Raw genomic sequence first — 25642 nt, 5'->3', positions numbered from 1 at the left:
CTGCCATTTATCAAAAGGGAAGAAATGCAATGGCAAAGTGAGGCCACCGAGGAGCAGTGTCTGCATGATTTTTAAGCAGATTTGTTGCGAAACATGGCAATGATTTCGAGCATTTAAAAACACGTCAGCCAAAATAAAACCACATTAAATTTAAAGCATTTTCTAGGATTTCAAGCACCTTTACGAACCCTGAGTTTTGTTTGCTAGCTTGCTAGCTTACCGCCAGCCCACTTAGATGCAAAAATAGCTGTCAATAGCTCTAAGTGGCACTAAAAAAAAACATTGTTTTTTTCCCCCCCTACATAGATAAAATCGTACCTGCCAGTCTTTGCAACTTATTTTGAGCATCTCGTAGTAGTTGTTTGGCTTCATCCCTAAGGCTCTCCGCCTTGGTCTTGGCATCTTTCACAGCTTTTACTTTGGTGCCCACACGCTGCTTCACCTCGTGGTATTTATCGGTCAGCTGTCCGTCCAGAATCTGTGTGTCAAAAAATGAGTGCGAACTTCAGTCATCAGCAAGTGTCCAGAAGGGCCCCAAGCAAGAAGGGTTTGCGGTCCCTGGGATATGAGGAGCGTTGCACCAAGAACAGCAACGCAGTCTAATCCATGTTGTTTCTGTTGGTTGGTAAGTTGGTTAGTTGATCGGTTGGGTGGTTGGTTGGTTGGATCTCTTAACCACCTGGGTCGTAGGGGAACCATTTCCTGTGGTCTGTCTAGGGCAGGTACAGCCTAGTAGCACCCATCCCCTCTCCAGGCCAACATATGTTTCCATGTTGTTCGTTTTTAAAGTGTATTTTTAATTCTTAACGAGACAATGTTTAATATTTATCTTCTTAGTTCTAAAAAACTTAATTTATTTTTAAAAAGTGAAAATAAATGTATGTATATGAATTATCATCTATCTATCTATCTATCTATCTATCTATCTATCTATCTATCTATCTATCTATCTATCTATCTATCTATCTATCTATCTATCTATCTATCTATCTATCTATCTATCTATCTATCTATCTATCTATCTATCTATCTATCTATCTATCTATCTATCTATCTATCTATCTATCTATCTATCTGTCTATCTATCCATCTATCCATCTACCTACCTTGGTCATATCCCTCAAGAAAGGTGACTGACAGCCAGACAAAGCACAATGCACTCTTCTGTTCAACAGCAGGGCCCGACAGCTTTCACTGGTTTACCCCTGCCGCATCATACAAGTGCCCTGCCCATCCCCTAGAACGCCTCCAAACATCTCACTATCCTTTCACAGGATTATCATATGTGATTCTATTTTTTTACATGAGATGAGTATCACCTAAATGGAGCTGACATAATTGTTGCCCATCTTGCTTCTAAGCAAAAGCAAAAGGCTGGGCAAAAAAAGGCAAAGTGGTGTGGTTTACTCACTTTGAGTCTCAGTAGCTTGTATTCTTGTACTTTTTAGCACTTCATTTTCGGTTGCACTACACAATTCAGCAACATCTAGTTATCATATATTATGCACTGTTCTTTAAAAGAATGATCATAAATAGCACTTAGATGATCAGGGATGTCAATCTTAGTTTGGCTCTGGAGGCAAATCCAGACTTTTTATTCCCAGGTGGGCCCATCAGTTGAAAAATGTATAGCTTACCGTAGTTTTTCAGTATTATCCATTATCATTCCTCCTAATCTAGTAGTCTTTTCTTTTCAGACCTGTTAGTGGCATTTACGCAAACAGAAAAGGTGTTTTGTGAGCTTGAATTTGTAAAAACAGAATAATGGACTGTTGTTAACGGATGAATTGTGTGAGAAAGGGTCTGGTGACTTCATTTTCCAATCGGATTGAGAGGCACCACACTGGAGCCTCAATGTTAAATGGTTTCCGTACACAACACTGCCAGACAGATAGATAGGACAGTGAGGGAAGAATGATCATGATCTCACGCCCTGGTCTCCCAGATCTCCCAATCTCCAATTTGTTTTTGTGGCGATTAGCGAAAGGATTGGTCTCCCCTTATTTCAAGACATGGAGGATCTGAGGGCATGAATAACAGAAGCTGTTGCAACTAGAGATGCGCGATTTTGAGAAAAAAAAACATTTGCGACTTTTCAGACCAGTATTGCAATTTCGATTGGATTTTCAATTTTAAAAGAAATGTGTGGTTTTTGTGCTAGTTTTCTTATTTTTGTAAGTACTTAAGCCTTGGACGCATGACCTACCAGTACACACATTCTTCCATTAGTGGAGTCGGTAAGTAGTGGGGGAAACAATAAAAATACGAAAGGCATCATGTCATAAACATGTTTTATGAGGAATACCAGGAACATGACAACTGTTTATTTTTATTTTTGAAGTTTTTGAAGAATAACACCCTGTGGGGTTATCTTTTTTATCCCACGATGCATTCAAGGGTTAATACTATGGCAGGGCCATCAGACTGTTGAGAAGCAAAGAAGTGTCCGTATGATGTCACCAGTCACGCCTAGACATACTTTTAGAAAATGTATAAAATACTAATGTTTAGTTTTTCAGATGGTGATCAGCTTTGACCTGGGGCCAGGAAAGGCTTCATATGCTACACTGATCTTGCATTTGATTGCAGAAATAAAAAACGAGAATAAACCGAGAATAAAAACCTGCTATTTCTGTGTGTTCTAACTTAGATTACTAAATGTTAGTAGCACTTGCAGTTATTATTTCAGTTGGGAACAAAAATTGAGTATTTCTTTTCAAAAGAGACCAACACCTTCCAAATTCTCCAAACAGTTCAACAACAGCATTCAATTTACTTTGGGTACATCTTGGATTGACATTTTATGTGAATTTTACATGATCGTTAAGGGGTTAAACTTAAGTAAACAGTGCCCTCTTCTAGGGAGCTTTGTTAAGGTTGCTGTCTATAAATCTTTGAATAAAATAATATTAATAATAATAATAATTTCCTTTGTATTGTCATTCTTTGTAACAATGTACACAGAACGAAATGTCGATACACCTGACCCGTTGTAGCGGGTCGATGCAGCCGCAGCCAGAGGGCGCCGCCATTATACCAATTAGGTATGTCTCGGTCGAGGCGCGAACCAGCGACCTCCCAGTCTCAAAGCGGGCACACTACCATCTAGGCTAAACGATGTGTCATACGATTACGCAAATTCAAACTATGTCACAGCGCAATTTCGATTATATCTCGGTTATTTGTGCAATCCTAGTTGCAACCGTTGCAATGCTGGGACGCATTTGGCATGAAGTTGACTATGGACTCGATGTGTGTCGCGTGACCAATGGTGCACACATTAAACATCTTTACACATACCATGTAAACATTGTGATTACAATCTTTCTGAATTTAAAAGATGTGTTTTTATGTCCTTAACGGATTCTGAGATGTTTAATGTCAAAATGTGCCCAAGACTTTTGACCATTCTGGTTTGGCGGGCAGGATTAAAAAGCCTGTGGTCCACAGGCCGTAGTTTGCGACACCTGATATAGAGTGGTGAGCGCACACCCGAACACATATACCTGCTTGGCTTCGTTGGCTTTGTCCCGCGCCATGGTTGCTGTCTCTTCAGCCCGGGCGGCAGCCATACTGTTGTTGGCGCGTTTGGTCTTCAGCATGTTGATCTCACGGCCCAGCGTGCCTAAACGCCTCATCACTTCATTTAGCTGCTGCTCACCGTCGGATGTCTCTGATTCTATCTGTGGGGTCCAAAGGGAAAGTCAGGACCTATGTGTTGCATGAGTTGCTGTAGCTTTGAAATTTAGTCCGAATTTCAAAATAGGGCTTGCACATCATGAACATTTTCTATATTTTAGTTAGCTTGTACTAGTGGTCGGCAACAACCAGGCGACGGACCGGCACTTGGCCGTGGGTAGTCTGGTTCAAGGTTCAAGGATTTCTTAACCACCTGGGTTGTAAGGGCACCATTTCCTTTGGTGTGCAAGTAGCAGCCTAGCTGCGCCCATCTTTCTCCAGGGTGTTTCTCCACTTAATATAGATTCAGTACTGGTTTAAATGGTTACCAGTGGCAGCACCTAGGTTGTTGTTGTTTTTCTCAGTGTAAAGGGTAATCGTGTTTTTCAGAGAAGAGCTAGACCTCCACATTGACAATTAGCATGGTGTGTGTGACAATACTGATACTGTTTTGTTCCAGCTGAAGCAATTACAGCATGAATCATAATTCATAAATGTAGTGATAGGCAAAATAAACTGTTGCTTCAAAGCTTGTGACTTGGCTGAAAAAAATTACTACGTGGTTTGCCTAAACTCAAAGGCACTGTGTGGCCGAGATCAAATATCCCCGGTCGACTCTTACTGAGAGATGGGGCAGCCCGTGGCTGGCAACCAGTTCAGGGTGTCCTCTACCAAATGCCCGAAGAAAGCTGGGATGGGCTCCAGCATACCGCGACCATACTGTGAAAAAGCGGTGCAGATAATGGATGGATGGATGAATTTGTAGGTTTTATAGCAAAGCGCAATCTGTGGCGCCCCCCCATGTGTCATGGTAAAAATGCTCCCCTGGCAGCTGCCCGCCTTGACCGTGTCTGAAACTGCCACTGATCCTAGTTATTATTAATTTAGAAAAAGTGAAAACATATATTGATGCTGCCCTTGGGCAGAGTCATTAAAGTATTGTCAAGCAATGAACCGATCCGTGGTACGGAAAGCGTTGCAGACCACTGGCTTAGATTGCACCACTTGGAAGCAAACTATGTTCACAAAACTGCTCTGAGTTCACCTTCAAGGTGGCGAAGTGACTGCAGATGTGGTTTCAGTACCTGTGCAAGGCGGTTCTCTGTGTCATCAATGTCAGCTCTAGCGACGGCGATGGCCTTCTCTGCAGAGGTCTGTGCAGTTTTAGCATCCACCAAGGCCTGCTTCACCGTCTCCGTTGTGGTCTTCACACCTTCTGCATGGTGCCTGTACAGATTACAGGTCAGAAGCCAAACTCTTAAGATATTTTGGAAAGATTTATTTCAAAAGAAGTTCAAGTCAACAAAGGAGCTTTATGGAATTTGGAATTCGGTTACTCTCTGTTGAACAGAAGAGTGCAGGTCAAAGTCATGAATGCAGCCTTAGTCAGCTCATTTTTGATATGTGTGCAAGTATGTGCATCGCTTAAAGGCACTCAAATAAACTTTTAATTTTTAATTTTTTTATCTTTTTTGGTGTTTGGGTTGGTGTTTGGACTTGAAGGCTTCTTATTACTTTCAAAGTTTTCATGCTAAACTCACAAAAGAAATTATGAGCATAATGGCATTGTCCAGTACTCCCCTCAGCCCCTATTTCTCAAACCTAATTTGTCCCACCCAGGACAGCTATGACAAAAGTATGATAACAGCAGATAAGCGCAGTAGAAAATGAAGCTTAAATACTTTGAATTCAGTTTGGCATCATTATCACATCCGTAAAAGAAAAAATATTTCACTTTAAACATTTTAAGAACACCTCAAATGACACCTTACCTTTAAAAAATTCATTGAGTGGCCTTCTGTTTTTTATGTTAATTTTGTATATATATTTTATTTATTTTGAGTATAAAATAGTGCTTCACTGTTTCCGTCTAATGGGTTGTGTGGTGTACAGTATACAATAAAAACGTTTTTTGTGAGGGTTTTTTTTGCCTGGCAAAAATCTTTTAACATACCCAAAACATGCTTGATGTGTCATTCACCAATCTATGGTACTTTTTGACGAACAATTCAAATGTATGAATATGAAAAGAATACAATGTTTAGAAATGCAAAACAAAATAAAAACCTAAGATAATTAACTATCCTCTTATCTGTTTTAAAGAAAAATGACCAACATGATTTTAAATACATTTTTAGAATGGTTCAAAAGTGATACTAGGTGGCAAATGACAGTGTGTCGAAGCCTTTTATCTCAGTGGGAATCTGTGTTACTAGAACAAACATTTAATAGATTACAACAGTGAATATAACTTACACCTTTCAGTTTTTCTGAAATATTTATTAGGGAATAGTAAGTACTGATGCCAAGTATATTATCTGCGCAGATACCAGGATTTTGCAATGTTGCCTGCACACTAGTGGCCATTTAAAAATCATGAACCGGCAATTAGAGAATCTAAATTGCCATTAAATCAATGCAATATTAAGGGAAATATGTTACATCTAGGGAGGCATGGCGGCTGTGTGGTTAGTGCGTCTGCGGCACAGTTCTAAGGTCATGGGATCAAATCCAGCTGCTGTTCTTCCTGTGCAGTTTTCATGTTCTCCCCGTGATTGCGTAGGTTTTCTCCGGGCGCTGCAGTTTCCTCCAAAATTAAAAAAAGCATGCAAGGTGTCCCTAGGAGTGAATGAGAGCGTGAGTTGTCTGACCTTGTGTGCCCTGCGACTGGCTGGCATCCAGTTCAGGGTGTCCCCTGCCCAATGCTCAAAGATAGCTGGATGGGCTCCAGCACCACCAGCGACCCTACTGAGGATAAGCGGTGCAGATAATGGACGGATGGATGCTAAATCTATGTTGGTATTTTCTAAAAAATGCATCATTTTTTTGCAGGGGAAATAAATTGTATGTACGAATGGTATCAGTATGTAGTGTCTCAAGATTGAGGTATGAAAAAAATGTATTCCTGAACATTTCTTGTATGTTTGTATCTACGTACAAACCGGAGCCAAAGCCCCCTAGTGGAAGTTGGCTAGAGTCAAGAACACACTCACATTCTTGCATTCCTGAATTTTTCTGGGAGATTGATACAGATGAGGGTATTCCTAGCCCTTTGCTTAACCCAACCGATGTGTTGAAACACCTGTCGTTGGGAGTCATCAGATGACCAAATCCCCTAATTCCGAGCGCCAAGCAGGGAGGAAACAGGTACCAATGTCGTAAATCTTAAGTATGACTCGGCTTAGACTCAAACCAACGACCTCAAAGTCTCGGGGCGGGCTGCCTACCCCAAGGATACTAAGATGGAACGTTTCTTATATTAACATTTTTTTTTTCTATTACTATTATTATTATTATTATTCATCTCATCTCATCAGCTGTACCGCTTATCCTTATTAGGGTCGCGGGGGGGGGGGCCGGAGCCCATCCCAGCCATCTCCGGGCAGTGGGCAGGGGACAACCTGAACTGGTTGCCAGCCAATCGCAGTATTATTATAATTAATAATTAATAATATTAATATATTATTATTATTAATAATAATAATAATAATAATAATAATAATAATCCATATAGTAATATAATAATAATAATATTAATACTCTATATCAACACGTTACATTGGGTATTTATATATTATATTCCTTTTACTTATTATTGTTTTATTTTCAACACAAGGATACTGCTGGAAGTGTGAATTTCCCGTAGGGGATGAATAAAGTATCTACAGTGGAACCTCGGTTTTTGAACGCCTCTCAGTTTGGACAAATCAATGTTCGAACAAAAATTTAGAGAAATTCTTGCTTCGCTGTTCGGTCAAAAAATTCGAACGCCGGTACGCTAGGGTGCAATGCTGAGCGGCGTACGGGTGTTTTAGCCCCTAATTATGCCTCCGAAGAAAGTCGGTGCAAGCAGGACAGGTGAAAAAAGACAAGTTGTTTGTTCAACTATTGCCTTTAAGACATAATAGCTAAATATGAAAGAGGTGTACGAATTTCCGATCTTGCTAGTGAATACAGCATGGCTAAATCTATCAGTACGATAGTAAAGAATAAGGAGGCTGTGAAATCGAGTGATGCGGCTAAGGAAGTTAGCGCTATAAGCAAGCAACTGCCGCAAGTTTAGGAAGAGGTTGAAAAACTTTTGATGATTTTTCTCTCCCCACCGTCCACCACAAAGGTAAGAAATCCTATACATAACCCTTTTTTAAAAATTTTTACACGTTCATGTTAGCGTAATCTTTCGTACGGAAGATTACGATAACGCGAACGTACGATTAGCCAGGGTTAGCTTTGTTTACGTAAACCATTCAGGGTGTTGGAACGGAGCTCCCTTTCCAATGAAGCGCTAGCCACTTTTTGTGGCGAGCCGGGTGCTAAATGACGTGTAAACGACCTGATTTTTTTATTTTTACACGTTCATGTTAGCATAATCTTTCATACGGAAGATTACGCTAACGCGAATGTACGATTAGCCTGGGTTAGCTTAATGTTTACATACATGGTAAACATTCAGGGCGTTGGAACGGATTAAAACGATTTTACATTACTTTTAATGGGAAAAACGATTTCGGTGATTGAACAAATCGGTTTTCGAACAGGGTTCTGGAACGGATTATGGTCGAGAACCGAGGTTCCCTTGTATCTATCTATCTAGTATAATACACCTACTATTCAAATGGATAGAAGAGTTAATTTCTGCTTAAATTTAGTTTATTTATTTTCCTGTGACGTGAGAAGTGTTGGGACTAATGCGTTACAAATTAACGCGTTCCCAGAACGCAAAATCTTTTTCGGTAAACGAGTACTGTAATGCGTTACAAGTAAAATATTGTCTCTCAACTGCCGTTACAATATGGTGAGTTACTTGGGTACTTACTAAGAGGGGTCATTTGTGACAACGTCCTCTCATCGCTAACTGACACTCTTTAGAACACGATGTAACAACACATCAATCATCACAACCAAGTTTATACATACAGTATATATTCAAAGTACACCTGATTACAGTAGCAGTGGCGTTGTCTGAAGCACAGAATATGAGGACAGTTTTTAGTCATAAAGATACTCTCTCAAAACTATATACTCACCTCCAAGCTGTATTTGCTACTATAAAACAAAATATTGTAATCGGTCTGTCATTTCATATGAGCATAAATAGTTGTACATCTCCATTAGAGATTGGTTGGCAGCGCGTCAAGAGGGACGTGGCTTCATTACAAGAACAAAAAAAAACAACTAAATCAATGGGGCAAACATGAACACAAATTTTAGAGTAAGTGTGCTAAAAATTGGTCTTTTTATTTGTAAAATTATTTTGGACTAACACTAATCCTGGATAAACAAGGAAATGTCTTGGGCAGGACCTAGAAAATGAGAAGCAAAGATGGCTATGGATATAGAGTGTCTCGGCTAAGTGTTTATTTGTAATTTCTCCAAATTGCACAATGAAGGTTTTACTGCTTCCACAGGTTGGTGTAGGTGTATATCTATCTATTTTATTATGTGTGCATTTTAAATACGTTTTAAGAGATGAGCTTTAATGCGAGTAATTATGTCAATTTGTAACTAAATAGTTACTTTTAGAGTATCGCACTGCTTTAGGGTGTCAGTAATCCGGCTGAAACGTAATCAATTTTAAGTGAAGTAATAAATAACTGTGATTAGTTACTTTTTTCAATAACACGCCCAACACTGGACCTTATTCACACCACATGAAAGTTACTATGCAAAACAAATTAGCTTGATAGAGCATGCAATGAAAACTACCTTGCCCTCTTGGCATCCAGCAGCAGTTTTTCCGCCTTACGAACATCGTCTTGCGTCTGCGCAAGAATGGCATCGACATTGGAAAGGCTGCGAACGCGTTCCTTGATTTCGTCAGCAAGCTGTTTGATCTGGAGAGGGGAAGCTGGGATGGACAGCTCCAACACACGGTTTGCAACCGCCTCGATGTGGTCAGGGTCGGCCCCTTCCTCTGAGAATGATGCAAAGAGTAAGAATTAGGAAGTCAATATCAAAAATGACGGTGGCAGACTCACGTGTGAGGAAGTCCCTGATCTGTTTGATGAGGTCTTGCAGATCCTTATTGCCACGTTCCACTTGGTCTTTGGATGCTTTGGCTTTGTCGAGAGCTGCTTGGGCTTTACCTTTGGCCTCTTCTGCCTTATTCTTAGCTTCCGCTACCTAACCAAAACAATCAAATATGGACAAATTATGCACTATAAAGCGTACCGGATTATCAGGCGCAGCCACAAAGAAATAGCCTTTAGTAATTGTATTCATTTTTATGGCCTATCAGGACTATAAGGCACATGGAATTAAAACTACAGAAGGGGGAGGGTTAAACAAAAAACAAGCACCGTACTTTGCGTTTGTGCTGAATCACAAAGTATTAACAACGATCAGGGTCTTAGTGAATGAAGAGAAAGGCATTATGGGAAGTAATTTGGTCATCTTGAAAGATATGAATAACGCTTACACGCGCGTATTCAACAATGTTTGTTACTTACAATACTTCGTTGGAGCAAAAAAAGTGAAACACAATTTTAAGCCGATTTTTTACCACTTTCTGTTTTCTCATTTCTCTAAAATTTGTATCTGGTTCAGTGACTAAAAATAATGTTACAATAAGATCAGACCTGATGCTTTTACCTATGTCATCAATGTCTCTAGTGGCCTTGCTGTTAAGATTCAGCCAATGACCGCCGTTGGGTTCAATCATCGTTGCCACCATTGTGATGCATTTGTGGTCAGCGAAAATGATCGAATAATCAATATTTGCACAAATGGGAAAATATAACAGTATGCACTTCCATTTTTTTCGTATATAAAATTCCCAAGGGTTCGTATGGCCAAATTCAAGCTTTTTAAGGACATTCATAATCAATTTTCCAATTTATCCAAAAGAGAATTCCAGTGTGAATCATGTATTTTGCAGATCAACAAATATACCTGTTATTTACATATGACGTTTTAATCTGGCCTGTGCTATATTAAGTCGGATGATTTTTAGATATTGAGTAAATCTCAAATATATTTGTAGATCTGAACAGTACGTTTGAATATTTTTTGAGACAAATCTCTCCCTGGATAGATGTTGAGTAAAGATGGCGGTAATACTGTATGTAGCTCACATTTTCAGTTGCAGGAAGAAATTCCCATTAACGTTTACCACGTGAGACCTTAATTGTTTGCATAGGCCATAATAACTGTCCATAATTGATAAATAATCCTTGCATTAATAAACATTTCATAGTCCCCTATTTAGGTGTTGCATGCACCTGATCTCTTGGGTGAGACCCATTGGTGGCGATGACACGTCATAGGAGAATGTTATACAAACTAATGCCAGCTGCCGTTTATCACGAGCGAAGAAGAAAATCAATTGCAAAGCGAACCCACCAGAGAGCAGTGTCGGGGTCATTTCTAAGCAGACTTGTTTTATTTTGTTTTATCTTCATTCAATGAGTGATCTATCGGGTCAGACTGCCAACAAATATGGCAATAATTTAAAGTATTTACAAGCACTTCGCCAACAACTTTTCAAACCATGAAAACCCTGTAAGACACACCAGCTCAGTAGCCTAGATGGTAAGGCGCCCGCTTTGAGACTGGGAGGTTCGGGTTCGCGCCCCGGCCGAGTCATTCCTAAGACTTAAAAAGTGGTCGGCGGCGCCCTCTCTTGGCTGCGGCTGCATCGGGTCAGATGCAATCGACATTTCGTTCTGTGTACATTGTTACACAGAATGACAATACAAGGAAATTATTATTATTATTATTATTATTAAAATGTATAGTTCTTATGTTCAGTTAAGATAATTAATTTACACTCATAAGTGGTATTTGAAGTCATACCCAGCAGTATATAATTGCATGACTTCCTTACCTTAATGACGAGTTGTTCCACCTCTCCCATCGCTTTTTTGAGCTGCTTCTCAGCATGCTTGGCGCTCTCCAAAGAATTGCTGGCTGCTGATAGGGCACCGTTGCAGTTCAAGCCTCCACAATGACGATTGCCGTCGTCGTCCCGACAACCTGCACCACCGCAAGGGCTTTCCGCACAGGGAGCATTGTCTTTTGTACCACAAACCTGTTTCAGGATAAATGTAATCAATAAAAAAATTGGTATTTAAAAGCCGGGGGTTAACACCGAGCAGTTGTGGAGCCACCCACGGCCCTTTGGCGCTCCCTTGCTGCGTTTACTTACCAGTTTGCGACACAAAATGCTGAAAGGGCTATAGCCGAACCCCCTAAAAATGTCTGGAGACGCAAAAAAATATTGTATACGCCTTACAGCAGGGGTGGCGAACATGTGGCTCTAGAGCCGCATGCGGCTCATTGCCTCATCATATTTTCTATATACCAGGGGTCAGGAACCTTTTTGACCCAAAGAGCCATAAAAGCAAAAAATGTTTTAAAATGAAATTGAGAGAGCCACATCATATATTTTCAGACAAAATTGAAAAAACTGCCAAACACGCTCTCTAGACAAAAGCCAAGTATATGTGCGAATGCAGTGTCTCTCTGGTCTCGTGTCAATATAGATTTACTTGAATGCCGATTGCCTTAGTGCAGGGGTAGGGAACCTTTTTGACCGAGCCATAAAAGCAAAAAAAAATATTTAAAAAGAAATTGAGAAAGCCACACCATATATTTTCAGACAAAATTAAAAAAACTGCCAAACACGCTCTCTGGACAAAAGCTAATTCTTTGGCACATTTTATTTCACTGTGTGTAATTTGATGATTTAATCAAATGTATGAAATGATAATAATGCCAAATACTGTGTCCCAAACCAATGTAAATATGCCATTTACAATTTGTCTTCCACCTTCAGTTAAGAGTGTTGAGGCAATTTTTTTCCATGAATTTTGTCCTTAATAACGATTTCAAAACAATGTGCACGCAAAGTCTTTTTTTAAAAAATGTCACAAATTACTGCAAACGATAAGCATATCGTCATAGCCACTTTCGGTGTAGATTGCACTGAGCGAGAGAGAGAGAAGGAAGTGCCTTGCGCTGTGTGCAGGGATCCGCCCACCTGTACCGCTCACCCAATCAAAGTCGTTTGCCAGCGTTTTTATTTATCAGTTTGAATGGTTTCTTATCAAACTTCTGCATTAAGTTGCTTCGGCTTTATATGGACCAAATCGGGCTGAAATCACTTGACTTTGGAACGCCACAGAGAGATGTGCAATAGTTACATTTTATTTCGGAGCCATATGTACTCATGAAAAGACCCATATATGGCTCGCGAGCCATAGGTTCCCTACCCCTGCGATATACTGTGGCTGTTTGCCTTGTTTCATGTTTAGTTTTTTTTGTATGTATTGAGGGTGGACACTTGAAATCAACACAAGAACAATACTTGTTGTATTGTAAGGAGAGGAGTGTGTTATGGGAAATAATATGTTTTTAGTTGTGTGTGTCTGTGTGTGTCTGTCTGTCATGGCAGGTCAGTGCGTGGTGTGGCTCTTTGACTCTCACAGTTAAAAATTTCGGCTCTTCGTGTCAAACTTGTCGCCACCCCTGCCTTATAGGAAGGGAATTACATGCTGTATATATCTATTTGTAAAAAGCATTAAAAATGTCTCCCCTTTGCCCTTTTACGGAAATCATATATTTTTCCTTTATCAAAGATTTTTTTTTAAAGTGCAAGGGAGTCACTAGGGAGCGCTAAAGAGCCGGATGTGGCTCCACAGCAAGTTTAGCATGTCAAAAAAGTCCAACTTTGTTGGTGATAGAAAGCATCTTTTTCTGCGTTTTGGTAACATGATGGCTTTTAGAGAAAATTGAAGTTGAAAAGATTTGCGCATACCTTACAAAGTGGCATCAAGCTATTTTATGTATGTGTACAACTCAGACCACAACGTCATTACCGTGCAGGCGGATAAAGATGAAAAAGGGGTGGGGGCAGCTGTTTAGTTAATCTGAATATAGAACACAATGCACGATGAAAATCCAGTAAAGTAGCAAGCGATTACTGTATGTTTTCCTCCATTTCTGAAAATTATTTCAGTAAATAGACAAAAACAGACCTTTTCATTGATCTTCTGCATATCCAGATTCTGGACTTTCCTTTTAAGGTCCCCCAGTGCACGTTTGTTGGCTGAATTTTTTCGGTTGAAGTCTTCCTTCTTAGCAGAGATCAGGCGCTCGACGCGTCGGCGGGTGTCGGCTGATTGGCTGATTGTGCTGGGCCTGTCCACTGTTGATTGGTTAGCACGGCGCTCAGCATCCCAAGACTTGTTATAGGAGGTACGAATGCTGTCATATGCGCCTGGGAGAACAGGGAAGACAACATAATTTTCTTTATTTGTGACTTGACAGACTAGACGATAAGGCCAGAAAATTGAAAGCCTTATATACTGCAGAATATGATAAAATGAATATAGTAATTATAGTTACCAACAACTTTTACAGTACAGTATTTGAACAATTATTGTGCAATGATTGAAAAAATGATAAACATCACAGGTGTCAAACAGGCGGCCTGCGGGCCAGATCAGGCCCGCTAAGGGATTAAATCCGGCCCGCAAGACAACACTCAGAGAAGCGCAAGAGAAAAACAAGCTTCAGGTTGACATATGTCCAAAGCCAGGTCCCTCTCACAAAGGCACTGTACTTGTATTTATTTCTCTCTCTCTCTCTCTCTCTCTCTCTCTCTCTCTCTCTCTCTCTCTCTCTCTCTCTCTCTCTCTTTCTTTTCCACCGCTTTTCTCCCACTCTGTCTCTTTCACTCTCTGTGTCCCTCCTTTTCTCTTCCTTTGTTGCTCTTCGTCTCTTTCTCTCTCTCTCTCTGTGTCTTTTAACCTCTTTTGCTCTAACTGCCTTTTTTCCTTTTCTCTCTTTTCTCCTTCTCTCTTCATACGCTTTGCGCTTTCTTTTCTTTTTTTCTCCTTCTGTCTTTCTATTACTCTTTGGATTTCTTTCTTCCTCTCCCTTTCTTTTCCCCCTCTCTCACGACTTATCTTTTGTTTCTCACGCTCTCTCCCTGTCTATTTCTTTCTTTGTCCTGCCCTCTCTCTTTTTCCCTCCCTCTTTCTTACTTCTTTAACTCTCTTTCTTTCTCTTTAATCTACTAGTCCGGCCCCCGATAGAATGTTTGTTCTATCGTGTGGCCCCTGAGTTAAAATGAGTTTGACACCCCTGATATACATAATCAATTTTAGACCTTAATCACAAAACATTTAACATAACCAGAATTGAACCCAAGTAGTGGCAGTGAGAGAACTGGCAATTTACCACTAAACCATCAGTGTTACAAAAGACAAACAATAAGGCATTAGAGCTTATCTCAATATCACACTATTTTTCCTTAGGGTGCCAGAAACACTAATTTGCAGCGAATGTTAGAAAATGGAGAAAACAGAAAGTCTTTCAACAAAGTACTGCACAAGCTCTTTAAACCACAACATTATTGACGCACAGGTGAAGAAGTAAAGAGACTGTTTAACCTATCAGAATGCACTATGCAAATTAGTGTTCTGCCACCTTGAGTGAAATAGTGTGATAATGAGATAAGGTCTAATGACTTTTCATAGAGCTATAACTTTGCTGGTCATGTTGGAAAGTGTCAGACTTGTCAAGTCTCATTTGCACTATTCGAGTTTGATCGCCATTGCATACAATGTTTTGATTATGGGTCAGTGACACTTAATGACAGATCTATCAATGTATTAATATAGACCAGTGTGCCTTATGTATAAAAAATATCTGACAAAATATTTTTTTGGGTCGTCTTATAAGCTGGTGAGCTTTAAAGTGTGGAAAATATGGTAATTTTAGTAAAAATAAAGATTGACAGTTAAATCATGACACATGAAGGGTTGAAAAAAAAACGTGGTCAACTCACCGAGAAAATTTGAGTTTTTCAGGATATCGAGATGGTGATGGAGCTGTTCCGAAGTAAGGTTCAGTTCTCTGGCCTCTCGCTCTAGAGCACTGAGCTCTTTGCTCGCCTCCGAGTTGCTGTCCTGGACTACAGTCAGATCTCCTTCCAGACGGTTCAAAGTGTCAGTGGTCTCACTGATCTGAGATCTGAGAAAAGCGCATATATAGTACTTAGATACATATTATGATCTGTCGTGTTCTAATCATGAAAACCCTCGATAATCCGACATAAAAGATCCATCCATCAACTACCTAAGCTGTTCAATAAGCTCCATCAAAGTAGAAACGGCAGCAGCAGTGGCATTGCGTGAATTGACGATGTTCTGAGCTTGGGCCAGTTTCTCTTCGAGGTCCTTGAACGTTTTTTCATACGGGCCGGTCAGGCCAGTGGTCTGAAGCTCATGGGCGCGCTCCGCCAAAGCCTTAGTGCGCACCGCCAGATCCTGTTGTAAGAAAAGGTCATTTGCATTTCATCTCTTTGGACGGTGAACATGCCCGCTTATACATAAAGACAACCCTGCACCTGGACAATGCGGTCCCAGTCTCCAAAGCATTGATGGCAAGGTAGACAGTTTGGGAAAACGCCAGAAAAACCCCGGGCACACTGGTCACAGCGGACACCCGATACCCCTTGCTGGCACACACAATGACCGGTGACTCGGTTACACTGAGACGTCTCAATGCCTCGCCAGTCGCAGTCACAAGCTAAAAGAAAGACAGAGAAGAGGCAAGGAGTTAAATATCTGATAGACCAAATACAAATGCCCAAGACCGTGCTCATAGCTTGAATTGCTCATGTAACGAGCAAATTTTCATTCTATGCAATAACTCATAAATAATTGGTCGCTCCCATCCTCCCTCAAAAGCATTTAAATGAACCCTAAATAACTTCAAAACACATATTCCTCATCCGTTAAAACATTCAAATAGTTACTGAACTAAAAATTACAGTACTAAGATCAAAAAAGATAGTAAAACAAAATGATATGTGAGTTTATTATGAGGACTCACCATGGTTGTGTCGCTGTAACGAATGTGTGCTCGTGGTGCAGAGGAAAAAGGGCAACGAAGGAGTCAGCGATTGCATATCTGTAAACTTTTTGTCTGTATTCTAAACAATGTATTTTTATCATTGCAAATTGGGTTCGGCATATAACAATTTCTGTACAATGAAAAAAGAAATTTAAAAAAAAGCTGATCTTGTCTTGTCCATTTCGGCTCTAGATCGTCTCGGTCATTGGTAGCAGACAAGAACATTACCATTTGCGGTATTCTACAGTTGGTCCCTAGGCAAAAGTTCTCACATTGTGTTTGTAGGGTTTATTATTGCTTAAAGCCCTAGTGTGTAATAGTTAACCAATAGATGGCACTGTTGTCTAATGTGAACAAAAACCAGTGCCACAGCAAGCAATAACACGACAGACCATCATGGCTGCGTCTTAAGTAAGGATACTTATGTATAAAATATACATTTCTTGACCTATGATTTTTGAAATTATATTATTATAATTTTAAATTTTATATCGAGTGACATGGCCGCTTTCTGGTGTCCCGTTTCATTATGGAGGGACGAAAGCATGACCAACTAAGGTGCCGAGGTGCCTAACTTGTTTGGGCAATTGGGTTGGCCACGGTCCAAAAATTTTTGTGTGTGTTTTTTTTTGCTATTTTTTCCCCTTTTATTTTCTTTGTTATTGTATGTGTTTGTCTTGCTGTCGGTCATCCCTCTTGAGGGATATGACCAAGGTAAATAGATAGATGGATAAAATGTTATATTACAGTAATCCCTCGGTTATCGCGGTTAATGGGGACCAAAACCACCTGCAAAAAGTGAAAATCCGCAAAGTAGCGACGCCCCTTCAAAAATGCTTAAAAAAATAAAATACATAAATATATACAGTATATATTTTTAAAATTATTTTATTTTATTATTATTATTTTTTAGACCCGGTTAATGGGGACCAAAACCACCCACAAAAAGTGAAAATCCGCGAAGTAGCGACGCCCCTTCAAAAATGCTTAAAAAAAAAAAAAAAAAATTAATATATATATATATATATATATATATATATATATATATATAATTAATATTTTATTTTATTATTATTAGTTTTTAGACCCGCGAAGCTCTGAACCCGCGAACGTGGAATCGCGAAAAAGCGAGGCCCCACTGTATACCATAAAACATTTGTATGATAGTTCATGTATTTATGCCTAGTATTTAAATCAACGTTTTTTTTTTTACTGAATGAAAGTTACTAGGAAGCACTAATTATTACATACTGTCCCTTTAATACAGACTATTTGCAATCTTTAATAGGGTTGACATGTTTAAGACTGTTGATGATACGTAAGCACTTACTGTACACTTAAAATTAAAGTTTATGTAACTTTGAAAAAACAAACGCACACAAAAAACATTTACAGCACCATTTATTTTTTGCGGTAGTAGTTTGCATAAACAAACTGGACGAGCTGATGCTGACGATATGGGGTCACAAGCAGTGAGCGTATTTGAGCAGTCGCTAGTGGTAGGCTCTGGTACTGCTTGTGAAGTTGATTTTCTTCATATAGTGAGCAAAATGTTTGTTCCAAATAAAACTCATAACACTGGAATTCTTCTGTTTAGAGGTGCTCATATAGACAGGTACTGTGCACATTAGTACACCACATTTTTTGTGTATCTTTTAGGCCGGTTCAATGAAGTACTCACAGAAATTACTTATGCAAATGGTTCTGACCTCTGCACTGCGTCCGAGGGTCTCCCCAGAAGTTTTCTTGACAGTCCGTGCAGGTCTTCCCACCAAATCCATCACGGCACTGGCACTGTCCACTAAACTGGGCGAGACAAAAAATGGATACAAAGCAATGTCATGATCTTGCACATTGGTGCAGTGAGCTATATACATTAGCTGGTAACCCAGAGATCATTAGTCCAAATCCCACTTAGAACTGTACTTTACATATATCCCATTGTTCATTAACCAGAAGGAGGTGCTGGGTAGGGTAAGTGTTGTGAGTCAAAATTATGACTCACGAAACGTGGTAAGCTTTCTCTCCTGGCTTTGATCTCTTTGATCTCTGGCAAAACTAACATAAAATGCGACAGAAACAAAATGAAAATAAATCCAAACAGCTTGCCAACATCATTTTTGCCGTTCCATGTATTCCGTTACTTCCCAAGCCTGCACAAAATTTAGTAATTTTATTCATATTTAGTTTCTTTTGTCTTTTATTAGCATATTTGGTATTGGAGTAATCCAAAAGTAATTGAAAGTAATCAAGTTAAAGTAATCCTACCCAACCCTGTAAATAATACACAATGTTCCCTCAGAAACAATGTGTGTTGTCATGTACCTCGTTACACAACAAGGTGACTGAATTGTGGGGATCACAACCGCAGGGTTCGCAGCCTTTGCCACTGGCCAGGTTCCAGTGGCCAGGGGAGCAATGGTCGCAGGTCTGGCCGATGACATTAGCCAAACATTGGCATTGGCCTGTCGTCCGCTGGCAAACGCAGTCCTCACGCTCCATACACTGGCTGCGCTCCGTACCAAGGAAGTTACATACGCATTCTGGAGTGAACATTGGAAAAGAGCATACCTCATTATTACTTTTTTACAAAAAAAGGGCAGTACAAAGGTACAGTGTCTTGCAAAAGTATTGCCCCCCCTATTTACTTTTTTTAAATATTGAAAATGTATAGGCTTTAAACTTATACATTAAAAACTCATCAAATGCAAGACACAATCATGAACAAAAACCAAGTTTCAACATTTTATATTGTGCTAACAAATAAAAATTTAGAAAGTAGCCGTTGGAAGAATATTGCCCCCTTTTGAGCTATTAGTCTGTACAACTTCCTTTTTTCTGCATTCACAGAACCAGGTCTTTTTGGGTATGTCGCTGTCATCCAATGTGATCATCTCTTGGCTGCTTCTCTGATTAGTTTTCTTTGTTTGGACAGACAGCCAAGTCTTGGTAGGTTTGCAGTAGTTTTATGCTCTCTCCATTTTGATAATATTGCACGCATTGTGCTCCGGGAGCTGAAAAATTCTTCCCAATCCTGCTTTAACACAATTTTGTCCTGGATCTTGCTGGTGTGTTCTTTGGTCTTCATAATCCTGTCTGTTCTCCAGGATCTGCTTTCACAGACCGCCGAGCCCATCACAGAGCAAGTGCATTTAAACACATAGGTTTACTCTTTGTCATTCTTCTGTAGAACTTCTGTAGTCAGTTGTAAGAATAAAACGTTGAAATAATTTGGTTCCACTTCATGATTCTGTCTCACGTGTTGATTATTTGATAATATTTTCAGTTTTTTGGCTTAACGTTTGAAACCTAAAATGTCGCTATATGAGAAAAAGTTGTTGGGGGGAATGCGGGGGTTGGGTAATACTTTTGCTAGGAACTGTAAATAAGTGACCACTAACTCCGGCAGTTGCGTCTCGATGCATCTCCAAAATAGCCGCTTTTGCAAACGCCGCAGTTGGGTCCCTCTGTGTTGTAAAGGCATTTCCTGCACGCTCCGATGCGCCGATCACATGACTCAATGTCGGACATGTCAATGTTGTTGTTGCACTGACACGGCTGACAGCTTCCCCCAGGATGAGAGGGATTACCAAAGTAACCCGGAGCACATTCTTCACAGCGGGGTCCTAAATTGAGAGAGAATCCAGATCAGTCAGACTGAAGGAAGTAGTTTTGAAATCAATATAAGGAATGCTGCGCACCTCTCTGCTGAAAGACAACTTTATACAGGGGATTCAAGGGTGGCTAATTATAAATGTGCACATTAGGTAGGAGGAGTGGGGGGCATGTGCTGGAGAGTGGCGTCATGCTCGTACGCCAGTTTTTTTCTATCTATTTGTCTGTGTAACATGTACATGTCAAAAGTAAGGAAAGGACTTATTCTAGGACAGTCCAAACGCCAACCCGAACCCCAGGAAATAGTTTATCCTTGTGTGTCTAAGAAATGCACGTACTTGAATGCGCATCATTAGCGAGCTAAGGCTGCAATGATGACACAAGCCAGGATACGGCAGCAGCAAGTAACAAAGTTTCAAATTTCGTACAGCTCTTTTAAGATTCCCAACACATATTGTAGAAATGTAGATTTCATATTCATAATCTAAATCAACTTGTTTAATTCGTAACACATGTGGATTTCTCATTTGATCAATGTTAACTAAATGTTGTCAACCAAACATAGAAGACCTTTTTAAGTTACCAACGCAGAGGGGATGAATAGGTAAATATAATTTGAAGAATATATTACGGAAATATATTCAAAAAAATAGTTTTTTTTTCTTGCTATAAAGTTGTACCAAAATGTTTTACAAAAACGCCCCCCCCCAAGATCAAATCCAGGACATGTCTCATATTTTGAAAAACATTTTGTGACACTATTTTTATAGAGCCACAACACTGATTTGCATACCGCATTCTGATAGCTCAAAGAGTTACTCCACGCCTTCGCCTGTGCGTTAATAACCACATGGTTTAATATGTATGCATACGTAAAAGAGCTTGTGAAGAAGCGGAGGGACTGTTTTACCTATCAGAATGCACTGTGCAAATTAGTGTTGTGACACATTAAAATAGTCTGATAATGAGATTCGGTTGAATACATTGTCACATGTCATTTGTACCACTGGTGGTCAAGTATTAAACTCAGGTTTAATCCACATTGTACACAATGTTTTGCAATTAAGATCATTAGTTTTTATTGTTTTTATCCACCCATCTTGTGACGCCAGGTTCTGTCACGGTTGCCATGGCACCCAATTGGCCCCGCCCATGGACACCGGCTAAAACGCGTTGACAGATTACTCACTGGGAGTACTTAAACGTGGTCCTTTGAGCCGTTAGTTGTCAGAGCGTCTGTAAGATTCCTGTTAAACTCTGTTTGAAATGCCTAGTTCTGTGAATTTGCCTGTGTTTGATCCTGTTTTATTTTTGGCCTGATCTGTTTGATTCTGACAACTCTTTTGTTTGGATTTCAATCCACTTCCGCGACCATCGATCCCCGGATCGAGTGTGCACGCATTCCTCCTCTCCCCTTAGAGACAGACAACTCACTCGCTCATTTACACCTAAGGACAATTTGGACCGGAAAATTAACCTGACATGCATGTCTTTGGAATGTGGGAGAAAACAGGAGTGCCCGGAGGATACCCACGGAACACATGTACACTCCACAAGGGGAGGCTGCGGCAGCTGGACTTGAACCCTGCCCCGGGGGCTGCACACTAACCACCCAGCCGCCGTTCCACCCATATTGACTTTGTATTCTGGGAATTACGGTTGGCGACGGAATGGAATTGATAAGGATTGAGATAAGGATCAAGACAACTTTTCAATCAAGCACACAGGGACAGACAACTCACTCACTAACACTTAAGGACAATTTGGACCTGCCAATTAACCTGGATGATGCACGTGTTTGGAATGTGGGAGAAAACCTGGAGAGTGCCTGGAGGAAATTAATGCAGGCACGGGGAGAACATGCAAACTCCGCACAAGAAGGCTGGTAGCTGAACCTGAACCCTGCCCCGTGAGGCTGCACGCTAAGCACCCAGCTGCCGTGCCACCCATATTGATTTTATAGTCCGGCAAATATGGTAGTCGATATAATGGAAATTATACTTAAGAGAAGGATCAAGACAACCTTTTAACGATTGCCAAAACAATAACATACACACAACGCGAACATGTCCAAACTTCAAGATGTATTTTGAAAGCTCTGTTCCGATGCCAGTTATTTTAGCCTCTCGCTGTGAGCATTGTGTTGTGCGACTGACAACATAGCTGGCATACTTGAGTCTGGCAGGAAGGAGGATAAGAGACAATGAGAGAGAAGGAACGGGAAAATGAAAAGTAAAAGTCAGACGTGAGTGGGAAAATAAAAAGAATATCGGCTTCGTTGTTAGTTTTGGCACCAATTTCCAATTTTTATCAAATCAAAGATAAAGACGAACTGTTCTTTCCAACTGACCCAGAGCTGTTATCAATCACAAAATCATCTTGCAGAATTGTTTTTAATACCCCAAAAAATAGTGGTTTGGATCCAAACTTTGAATGGGAATAACAAAAGGGACAGAATAGATTATTGTGTTGTCTTCAATGTGCATTGCTTCTTAACACACCGCTCACAAAGAAGACAATTCAATCGTGAAGGCCCGTGTGCACATTCGAAATGACAGGGTGCTAAAGCCTTGCATGCACAGCATGACTTGTGGCGAATAAACACAGACTTGTTGCGGTGCTATTGGTGGTACTGGTGGTCTCAATTAAATTTGTACTCACGCTTACAAATGGTCAACCTGGAGCTTTTAATACTTCCTGTACCAAAGTTTCCAAGGGAGAGGAAATATCAAAACATTAGATAATTAAAGTATTGAATTATAAATGGTCATACATTCTAATACTGTATTTTTACAGGGTTTGGAAAAAAGTGAATACTTTAATTGTCTTAACTTTTCATGTACAGTGGAACCTCGGTTTTCGAACGCCTCTCAGTTCGAACAAATCGGAGTCCGACCATAAATTTTGAGAAATTCTTGCTTCGCTGTTCGGTCAAAAAAATCGGAGTTCGAACGGCGGTAATGCGTGAGTGCGTAGGCTAGGGTGCGATGCTGAGCGGCGTACGGGTGTAGATCGCTCTTTTCGTGACCAACTGTTATCGCGTGCGGACGTGCTTCGTTTTGCTTTCGCTTTTGCTTTTAATATAGGTGTACAAAGTGTTTTAGCCCCTAATTATGCCTCGGAAGAAAGTCAGTGCAAGTAGCGAAGTTGCTACAGGTGAAAAAAGAAAAGTAGTGCGTACAACTATTGCCTTTAAGAAAGAAATAATAGCAAAATATGAAGGAGGTGTGCGAGTGTCTGATCTTGCTAGGTAATACCCCACTGTCCGCCTGCGCCTTCTGCTGACCACCACAAAGGCAAGAAATCCTATTTATAATTCTTTTCTTTATCCTTTTTTAATTTTTAGACATTCATGTTAGCGTAATCTTTCGTACGGAAGATTACGATAACGCGTACGATTAGCCTGGGTTAGCTTTAAGTTTACGTTAAACATTCAGTAAACATTCAGAGTGTTGTAACGGAGCCCAACATTGAGGGTGTTGGAAAGGAGCCCCATTTCCAATGAGCCGCTCACCACTTGTTGTGGAGACCCGGGTGCTAAATGACTTGTAAACGACCTGATTTTTAAATTTTTACACGTTCATGTTAGCGTAATCTTTCGTACGGAAGATTACGATAACGCGGACGTACAATTAGCCAGGGTTAGCTTTATGTTTCCGTTAAACATTCAAGGTAAACATTCAGAGTGTTAGAACGGATTAAAACGATTTACATTATTTTTAATGGGAAAAATGATTTCAGTGATCGAACAAATCGGTATTCGAACAGGGTTCTGGAACGAATAATGGTCGAGAACCGAGGTTCCACTGTACTGTGTTTATTATCTGACCACTGGACGTCGCTGTGCTTAAAAGCACAGAGCGTCATAAAAACGTTTTTTTTTTTCATTTTTTACCGAGCTTTCCATGAGGTTTTTAGTTTTTTTTTTAGGAAACCCATTATTAAAGGATGGCTGATCATTATGTCAGCTTCCACTACGTCTGGGTTGTCAAACTCATTTATATCGGGGGCCCCACGGTAGAAAAAAAATTCTTTTGGGGGCCAGACTAGTCAATTAATTGCATAAAAAGTGTGCTTTAGCTGGAGGGCTAGAGGTCTTTTCGGAGGCCCACAATTATGATTCAGGGATGTACGATTAGATTATAAAACAATTATTGAAGATTTTTTCACCAATATATTTTCTTTCACTCAGGTTTAATCTCTTGTAGTGTATATCAACTTTGCATTTGTAAAATAAATCAAAAACACACAATTGAATTCATTTCCAACACTGCAAAGTGACAAAAATAACAAACACTAATTTAAATGACTGATTTAATTATGTAGAAGTCTTTCTGTTTTTTTTCTTTTATGAAAATGTTTACTTAAAGAGGGGAACTTAGCTGTTCAATTTCATATTCATTATACAAAGGAGCTAAAACTTCTTGAAACATCTGCAAAGACACCCACATGTTATTTTTTTGATTTTGTATATTTTGTCCTACCTTGAACGAGTACATCTGTGACTTCTATCTTAAGATAAAAAGGAGATGGGTTTTGCAATGTTCTCTGATTGATTAAGGGTAGTTGGCAAATACAGCTTTGAGAGTAGCACTTTGACAACTTCTAGTGGACTTATTTAAAATATTTAAAATTCATTGTTTAACACTCATTTTTAATCAAGCTTGTTTCAGCATTGTCCTGCAGGCCAGATAAAATAATATGGCAGGCCACATTGGGCCCACGGGCCATGAGTTTGACACAGGTGCTCAAAGTAAGGCTATGTGAAATAAATGCAAGTTCCTCAAACTACAAGTTGCTAAATGCACGTTTATATGATGTCACTGTTCCCAGATCGCTTAACCACCTGGGTCGTAGGGGCACCACTTCCTGTGGTGTGTCAAGGGTAAGTACAGCCTGGGGTGTTTATCCCTCTCCAGGCTGTTTTTGGCTAGGGCTTTGCTCCACCACATGAAAAGGATAGTGCTGGTTCCCATGGTTACAAGAAGGAAGAGAAGCCTCCCTATTTGACTCAGACACAGCACCTTCATGATTTGGTCTCTGTTGTTTTTAAGTGTAAAGCGTCATCCTGTGCTCCAAAGATGCATTGAAGTTCAGTGGCATGTAAAATGAAGTCATTGTTTTTTTTAATAAATGAAGTTGTTTTACTAGAATGGGCTAAATAATACATACTGTCAATATGAGTTCATTTTTTTCCTGTTATGAGTGGCACATTCTCGAAATTCTGTTAACTACTTATAAAAACACTTATAAAATGTTTACCTGTGTATCCATGGTTACAGTTGCAGACAATCTGCCGGTTCCGGTTGTCTTGGTAACACGATGCCGCAAAATGACGTCCACTGGCAGGGCCGTCTGGACACGGGCACGGGCGACACCAGCTTCCAGATGCTACTCCCAGAATTGGGTTTCCATAGTAACCATTGGCACACCTTCATGAGTAAAGCAAATTTTGCATGAATATCTGACAAAATTGATTTTTTTA

The 25642-nt window shown here is 40.0% G+C and overlaps 1 protein-coding gene across 1 annotated transcript in view; it reads right to left on the bottom strand.

Annotated features, from left to right (window-relative positions):
- lamb2 (laminin, beta 2 (laminin S)) overlaps window positions 1-25642 on the bottom strand; it is an 84714-nt gene that overhangs the window by 3418 nt on the left and 55654 nt on the right. Inside the window, exons 21-34 of the mRNA XM_088331943.1 lie at window positions 25420-25589; window positions 19944-20168; window positions 18868-19085; window positions 18252-18348; window positions 16034-16215; window positions 15763-15953; window positions 15473-15657; window positions 13656-13897; window positions 11504-11707; window positions 9657-9801; window positions 9385-9592; window positions 4764-4905; window positions 3507-3683; window positions 319-478 (exon numbers count right to left, since the gene is read on the bottom strand). Of these exons, the coding sequence (XP_088188069.1) occupies window positions 319-478; window positions 3507-3683; window positions 4764-4905; window positions 9385-9592; window positions 9657-9801; window positions 11504-11707; window positions 13656-13897; window positions 15473-15657; window positions 15763-15953; window positions 16034-16215; window positions 18252-18348; window positions 18868-19085; window positions 19944-20168; window positions 25420-25589 (2546 nt within the window). The remainder of the gene's footprint in view (window positions 1-318; window positions 479-3506; window positions 3684-4763; window positions 4906-9384; window positions 9593-9656; window positions 9802-11503; window positions 11708-13655; window positions 13898-15472; window positions 15658-15762; window positions 15954-16033; window positions 16216-18251; window positions 18349-18867; window positions 19086-19943; window positions 20169-25419; window positions 25590-25642) is intronic.

The sequence above is a fragment of the Urocampus carinirostris genome, chromosome 3 (genome assembly GCF_059441175.1).
Source record: "Urocampus carinirostris isolate Australia breed hairy pipefish chromosome 3, RoL_Ucar_1.0, whole genome shotgun sequence".
In the NCBI taxonomy this organism is placed as follows: domain Eukaryota; kingdom Metazoa; phylum Chordata; class Actinopteri; order Syngnathiformes; family Syngnathidae; genus Urocampus; species Urocampus carinirostris.
This window is presented reverse-complemented; position numbering and strand designations above follow the sequence as displayed.